Source organism: Pundamilia nyererei, unplaced genomic scaffold (assembly GCF_000239375.1).
Source record: "Pundamilia nyererei isolate P.nyererei 1_Seehausen unplaced genomic scaffold, PunNye1.0 scaffold00012, whole genome shotgun sequence".
NCBI lineage: Eukaryota > Metazoa > Chordata > Actinopteri > Cichliformes > Cichlidae > Pundamilia > Pundamilia nyererei.
Genome location: NW_005187413.1, coordinates 1,297,197 through 1,305,309, shown reverse-complemented (window position 1 = coordinate 1,305,309; position 8,113 = coordinate 1,297,197). Strand labels below are relative to the sequence as shown.

Sequence of the window (8,113 nt, the reverse complement as noted above, 5' to 3'; positions counted from 1 at the left end):
GGGGGGGTGCACAGTAGCAATATGGAGGACTACTGCATATTGCTACTGTTTTACTATGAGTATGAATCAGTTACTACTCTGATTACTGTTGCTCAATAATATTTTCACTTATATTTTAGTTACACAATAGCGCTTTTGCCACAAAACTGCTAATAGACCACTGAAATGAACAAATGTACTAATTTGTCTTTCAGAGCCTCTGGTGAATAACTGGCCCTGCAACCCTGAGCTGACACTAGTCGCTCACATCCCAGACCGCCGACAAATTATCTCATTTGGAAGTGGTTACGGAGGAAACTCCCTGCTGGGAAAGAAGTGTTTCGCCCTTCGCATTGCCTCACGCATTGCTAAAGAGGAAGGCTGGCTGGCCGAACATATGCTGGTAAGAAATGAAAATGAGACTGTCACTTAAATTTTGGATTCATCCACATTCTGTTCATTTTCATCAAGCTAAATATTTCCTGTGTTCAGATCCTGGGCGTCACCAACCCTGCTGGAAAGAAGAAGTACATGGCAGCAGCCTTCCCCAGCGCCTGTGGAAAAACAAACCTGGCCATGCTCTGCCCCACGCTGCCTGGTTGGAAGGTTGAATGTGTGGGAGATGACATTGCATGGATGAAGTTTGATGACCAAGGTAAAGGAAGGATGTCTTTTTAAAGGTCTTCAAGGATGTACAAATGTCAAAAATGTCATAAATCCAGTACAGCGGACTTTAACATTTCTAATTTGTGTGTTCACCCTGGTTGTAGGAAACCTCAGAGCCATTAACCCAGAGAATGGCTTTTTTGGCGTTGCACCCGGCACCTCAGCCAAGACCAACCCCAATGCAATGGCAACAATCATCAAGAACACCATATTCACAAATGTTGCAGAGACAAGTGACGGTGGTGTGTACTGGGAGGGAATGGACCAGTCACTGCCCGAGGGAGTTACCATCACATCCTGGAAGAACAAACCTTGGCGCTCAGAAGATGGTAAGCAGCTCTTTGATTTTAAGCAACAGCTCACAAAAGAAGAAAAAGAAGCAAGACTACAAGATGTCTAAGATTTAAAACCAGTATTTAAGGTGGAAACAGAAGTGTAACGAAAGCAATTTTCAAATGTCTCGTAACAAGAAAAAAAGCTTTTAATCTTTAATTGTTAGACCCAAATAATTTCAGAGTACAAGATTATATTATAAAAAAATAGGGATAAATAACAGAAAGATCATATACTTTAAAACTGAGAAGAAGTGTGTGAGTGTCATAAAAGTAAAACGTTCTTAGTTTCTTTCTTTTTTCTTCTTCTTCTTCGTAGGCGAGCCCTGTGCTCATCCCAACTCTCGTTTTTGCACTCCGGCAAGACAGTGTCCCATTATTGACCCACAGTGGGAGTCTCCAGAGGGAGTGCCAATAGAGGCCATCATTTTTGGTGGGCGTAGACCAGAAGGTGCGAAGAGACTACAAAAGATGGAAATGAATACACCAGTTGCCCTTTGATTAAATACATGAAATAAAAATAATACATAAATACTTCTCAGAAAATAACTGGATAATGAATCTGCTTATTTTCAGGTGTTCCCCTTGTGTATGAAGCTTTTGACTGGCAGCATGGTGTGTTTGTTGGCGCTGCCATGAGGTCGGAGGCCACTGCTGCAGCCGAACACAAAGGTCAGCATACGATAGTGTCCTTTTTTGGTATGAAAGACAATCAGTGGATGTTTAAGGAGTTTCTTAGATAATCATTTTGACTTTTGCCTAATATTCTATAAATAGTTTTAGACTAGCGACAATTTAATCTGAAATTCTGCTAAAAAAAACCACTTTCAGAATTCTTGAATGACAACAAATAACACATGAATGTCATTCACGTTAACATACAGTGTACTGACAAATCTCTAATTACTTTTTCTTCCAGGCAAAGTAATAATGCATGACCCCTTCGCTATGCGCCCCTTCTTTGGCTACAACTTTGGCCAGTATCTCTCTCACTGGCTGAGCATGGCTGATCGCCCCGGTGCCAAGCTTCCTAAGATCTTCCATGTCAACTGGTTCCGCAAGAGCCCCACTGCCGGCTTTCTTTGGCCCGGGTTTGGTGAAAATATCCGCGTTCTGGACTGGATGTTCAGACGGGTGAATGGCGAGGAGGGCGCCATGCCATCAGCAGTGGGCTACCTGCCTTGTAGAGACTCCCTAAATCTCCAGGGCCTTCAGGGACATGTGGACCTGGAGGAGCTGTTCTCCCTGGATCAGGAATTCTGGCAGAGGGAGGTGGATGAGATCAGGAAATACTTCACCACACAGGTGAACGCTGACCTGCCCAATGAGATAGCCCAGCAACTGGCTCTCCTGCAGCAGAGGGTGAAGCAAATGTGAAGAGGAAAAAGCCACATGTTAGCAGCTGTAAACAATTGTAGGGTTAATTCTCCAGACTATTTGTCTGTAATTCTAGACTACAGTGTTGGCAATAATAGAATAACATGTAAGACATTCTGGAAATTAAATTAAGTAACTGGGAAACAACATCTTAAAATCATAGAACATAGTATGAATAGCTAGATTATCTCTTTGACGTAGTCTTAATTTATAGTAAAGCCTTTATATCCTTAAGAAAATGAGCAGTTTTCCTTACAGCATTTGGTTATTACCACTGTGACATTCTATAATCTGCTTGGGCTGTTCATTACAAAAAATCCATGCAAATCATGGAGAATGTAAATCATGAAACTGTAGGAATAGTAAAGATAAACCTTCCTGACCATGCTCATTAGAACTATCTCAGCGAGATAATATCAGTAAAGACTGCTACATTTCCATGCATCTTCATCTTCATTTATAGTAGCAATATTTTTTCTTCTGTTGTTCCAATGTATTGTCCTATTGTCAGAAGTCTTCTATTTAATAATAACTTATTGTGAATGCACATCTTACTGTCATTGTCGTATCGAATTATATGACAGAGACAGAGTCTACGTTAGCTCAGGTCTCACAAAAGGGAATTTTGTATTATTTTTGCCTTAATTTATTTTTATACTGACTTAGTATCACCTGGTTCTCTTGTGTTGTAATCTAAGCCCCCAATGAGGTGAAACAACAATAAAAGTATTTAAACTTACTCGTCGTTCTGTTTCATTTTTCACGGATCTGGTTTTGTTATTATTGTTTTATTTTTTAAGTGTTGAAAAGAATAAAATCAAGCATTATTATATTAAGCTGATACAACACCTCCATCACGTCATATACACCTGCTAGGAATAAATAATGAGCATTTAATTGAGTTAAAAGTCAAAACTAAACTTCAACTAAACTACATGTATCTATATATCTGTAAACAGCAATAATCTAAAAATAGTCTTAGTTTGTGCTAAAATATCTGAAATCAGTCTTTCAAATACGAAGAATGCCAAAACAAAGAAAACATGATTATATAATCCATCTTTGACACTGCTATTTAAAATAAGACTTTACACTTGGTGGAATACTCTTTCTTGGCAAGCAAAGCTGTCAAATATTTCATGCAGTTTGTCCTGCGGTTTGCATACATCTACCTCTCCTCTTTTCAGATCTTCTCATAATCTTTTAGTTCAAAGGTTGTTGCTTGGAAGCTTCATTTCTCTCTATAGGTTTTCTGTTGGACTAAGACCCAGACAGTGGTTAAGGTGCTCCATGACTTTACTGTACTTCTTCCTGTATGATTTGGGTTATTGTCTTGCTGGAAGACCTATTCATGAGTCACTTTCAGTCCTTGGCTGAGTGATTAATGTCATGCAGTCACCCTGTACTTCTGGCACAAACACATTCCCAAAGCCTAAAGTTTCCATCTCCATGTTTTGGGATAGTATTCTCTGTGTCATCTTCAGCAAATGCAACCAGTAAATTGATGCAAAAATTGCTCAATTTTGGCCTCGTCTACCACATCACACTCTCTCAAGGCCTGAACATGGGTCCTCCGGGATTTCAAACCATCACAGCACTATGTATTACAAATATTTTTCTTGGTAACTGTCCTCAGAGCTGCTCTGATATCTTTAACAACAGAGGAAATCTTGCAAGTTGCGTGGGGCAACTTGCAAGATTATTATTGATAGTAATTTCATCTTTGTTCCATTTGTGATTAATCAGACCAACAGATATGATTGGTTTTTTGGTTTTTTTTACTATGCTTCTTGTGGATATGTCTATTAGACTATAAGAGTGTGTGAAGTTTAGCAGTCTTCTTGCCGATATTCTTAGGTGGCTTTTTGTTTTTGCAGCATTCAAGATGTAAACAGGTCAGAGGTTCTGGGTGCTATTCGTAGAACTGGTGCAATTAACTGTCAGTGTTGGCTGTTAATGCTGAAGTTGCTGCCAATTAAACTTTTATTGAACAGTTTACTTTTGTTTCAGTTCATGCTGGTCAGTACAAGATCAAATAATTAGTTATCTTACATAAATTAGCATTCATTTGTAACTCTTACATCTCTAATCCTGAATATTTTGTTGACATTCTATCATTTACTATTAAAATAAACCTACCACAGAATTCTAAGTGGCTAAAACAATGAGTTCAATTTGGAATCAATATGTATTTCCCTCCACTGTAGATCAGCTGGTCGAGGATACTTACAAGAAGGTCCTTGTTTTATTGTTCAACTAAATCCAATGATATTTAATCCTGATTTTTTTTTGTCTCTTTTCGGTTAAGGTTAGGATTAAAATATGTAAACCTGACAGGTGACCCTGTAGTAGCATTTAGTTTTAGTTGCCAAAGCTCAGGCTGTTGGTGACTTCCCATGATGTGTTGAGCAAATTTTCCCCCCCCCACTCTTTTCAATGTATATGCCACTGTGTCATGTCATTAATTTTTGTCTGTTCTGTATGCAGTTGTGTATTGTTTGTGGTCTCTCTGTGCTGCTCTTTTCTTGAGCCTGATGAATGAGTGTCAGCAGGACTGACAAACTGGTGTGGAGGTCTAGCTCCGTGCTGGGATGTCCTCTGGAGTCTGTGAAGGCTGTGGGTGAGAGGAGGATGACACCCATCATGAACAACCCACATCAGCCTCTGCATGAGCCTGTTAGTATGCTGAGCAGCTCCTTTAGTCACAGACAGAAACACCCTCGCTGCAGGAAGGAGTGCTTTCACAGATCATTCATCCCAACAGCAGTTAGACTCTATAACTCCTCAATCATGACATCATGAGTCACTGGACATTGTGGACATCACACACTTCATGCATAATGCACCTTTTTATATGTATGGACGTGTGCAGGTATATACATATGTATATTTAGTTTAGAACGTGTGTGTGTGCGTGTACATTTCTATACTCATAGATATCTATTACTTACATAGTAATAGTAGTGGTTGAATTGTTACATTTATGTCTTGCATGTCTTGTCTTGGTGTCTTATCTTATCTTAAACATAAATCATGATACAAAATGACAAAAACACAAGAAAACCCAAAATGCGGGGTCAAATGACTCTGAACCATGACAATGGGATTCTTCTTCCCCACCATCACCAAGTGCTACTCACAGGGGGGTATCTGAACATCTGCTTTTTTTCTTTCTTTTTTTTCTTTTTAGAATTTCTGTAGTCAAATAAAAAAAAGCTTAAATTCAGTTGCTGAATTTATATTGGTATCGTGTGTTTTATACAGTGCTTTATCACAGTTACAGACACAGTTACATAATATAGCCCACTGTATACACTATAGTCAGGGGTGCACATAAGTGGTCCGCAGGTGCGCATTCGCTGTCAAAATAAAAGACGCGCACCAGATAAGAAGTTGCAACGCGCGTTTGCGTACATATAAAAGGCAGTGTTTTTGTCCGCTAGAGTGGGATTTTCATGGCACATTCTGCACCACATCTCTCTGCGTTCATCATTTGTTTGAAGCCAGCTCACCTCCTGCAACCACTTTTCCGAGAATATGCGCTTCTTTTGCGGTTCGGACTCCTTCTGACATTTATTTGGAGGCTGTGTAAAGGAGCTTGCTTCTTCGACATCTTTAAGAGTTCTAAACAAATGTCTGTCCTCCTCCAGCAAATCTTATGTACGCAAACGCGCGTTGCAACTTGTTGCGCGTCTTTTATTTTGACAGCGAATGCGCACCTGCTTACCACTTATGTGCACCCCCGACTATAGTCAGTCTCTTGCTATGACCTCACAAAAAGCAAGCTAATCCTGTTTTTAGCACGAATGTTGCTACATGCAAAACATCATGTAGACAACAAGACAATCTGTACCGCAATCAGGTCGCCTGGACTGTGGCTGTGTGGGCAAAAGACCTGCAACTGACAAATAAAGGCTATCTCATCATCATCATCATTATCTCACATGCTGTTGTGTAAGATATGAAGATAATGACATGAACTGTAGTTAATCATCACTAACTTGTTTTTGACACTATCTTTGACTGAAATAATGTTTCTAAGAACATAAAGAGACAAGTAACAGAAATAAGTTTTCCACCAGAGGCTGGTTAACCAGTAAAGACTCATAATCAATGACAGATCATCCAGAAGAATCATTGCAAAATGTCCCACTTATCTCCACGTATGAGCACTTAGACATTAAATAAACACAAAATAGGTTACTGGGGAAAGTTTTTGTTGTAGCATTTCCAGCAACCAAAGTGGATTTGCAGGTAAACAGGTAAACATTTTTATTCAGGCTGCAGTTCAATTAAATCGTACAGATTGTTAAAGTTTACTGCTAAAAAGATCAGCACCACTTCAATTCACTTTTTAAGTTAAATCAAGGTGTTATTATCTAAAGAAGAAACAACAAGTTTCCATAAAGAATTCCCATCAGAATCCAGCTAACTAACTGCAGGATGATTGGATGTGAAGTCCATACAACTCCTGTAAATGTACAACAAATGTACACAGGACACACAGGTTAACAGACACATGACTATTTACTCTTTTGGCCTACAATGTTCCTGCACCAGGACCTGGTAATAACACAACCAGCAACCTCAACGGGCAGAAATCCCGACAATGCAGAAATGCTAATTACTGCAGTTTTTATAATGATCACTCGAGGCTGGCACCAAAAGGGATAGTTAGTAGCTGATGTATCTAATAGGCTTAGCCACCACAAAATCAAATCACTGATTGATCGCCTGAATGTGTCGGTGATCTGACAGTTCATATAGTGAACTGACACAGGTCAAAGGCTCAGTGTTCTGTGTCTGTGTGTTGAACCCCTTCAGTTTATGACTCCACATTGTCAACCAGGCATGCAAGTGTTAGATGATAATTTAGCATTTTACTCTTTCAGTGTCCAAAGCAGAATCCAAAATGTTTATGCGAGCAGTGAGGGATTCACAAAAGATACCAAATGGATGTTGCATTGCAGTTATTTTTTTTATTAATATTGAAGTGCAGCTTCTTATAAACCTGCCTTTTTTTTCTTTAAATTGTTTTATATTTTGTATTATATGAGGTTTAAGGAAAGTGTCAGTTTCGTTACCTTACAGTGAACTCAGCCATGTTTTTCAATTGGAAAAAAAGTTCTGCACCATGCACAAAAACATCTTATGTAACATAATTTTGGCATAAACAGGATTGTTTGTCTGATTGTGTTGTTAGCGATTCATCTTCTTTGAGACAATGATTTATTCCTTAAGTTCTGCCAGGACCGGACAAGTTGTATATTCTGGTTTTTCAGCAGTCTAATCTGAGGAAATAATTACCTCGAAACCACACAGAGGCATACTTCGACTGTATGTCTCAATCTGTTTTTGAGCAAAGCTCTTATCTAATGTTCTAGACTATGGAAGCTATTTTTACATCTATAAAGTGCATTATTGTGGCCTATCCATGTCCATGCTTTTAATATTATTTTAATATTATTTTATACATGTAAGGCAATGATTGATTTTGGGTCAACCATACAACACGGCTGCACAAAAATAATGAATGACATTTAAATGTGCTTTTTTAGTACACAGCAGAAACAGACACATATAATAATAACAACAACAGATTGGATTTATATAGCGCTTTTCAAGGCATCTGAACTAAGACCCACAGTTAGACTCATTGGGTTCAGTGATGGAATGATGGCTAACCCAGTGTTAGGGCACACTGTCCTGCTGGGAGAGGCCGATGTCAGTAGACTTCGTGTGCAATCAAATGCAGGGTG

The 8,113-nt window shown here is 39.0% G+C and overlaps 1 protein-coding gene across 1 annotated transcript in view; it reads left to right on the top strand.

Annotated features, from left to right (window-relative positions):
• Positions 1-2,829, top strand: part of pck1 (phosphoenolpyruvate carboxykinase 1 (soluble)) — a 5,027-nt gene extending 2,198 nt beyond the window's left edge. Inside the window, exons 5-10 of the mRNA XM_005724386.1 lie at positions 195-382; positions 472-634; positions 750-974; positions 1,297-1,428; positions 1,554-1,649; positions 1,897-2,829. Of these exons, the coding sequence (XP_005724443.1) occupies positions 195-382; positions 472-634; positions 750-974; positions 1,297-1,428; positions 1,554-1,649; positions 1,897-2,354 (1,262 nt within the window). The 3' untranslated portion in view covers positions 2,355-2,829. The remainder of the gene's footprint in view (positions 1-194; positions 383-471; positions 635-749; positions 975-1,296; positions 1,429-1,553; positions 1,650-1,896) is intronic.
• The last annotated feature ends 5,284 nt before the right edge of the window (positions 2,830-8,113 follow it).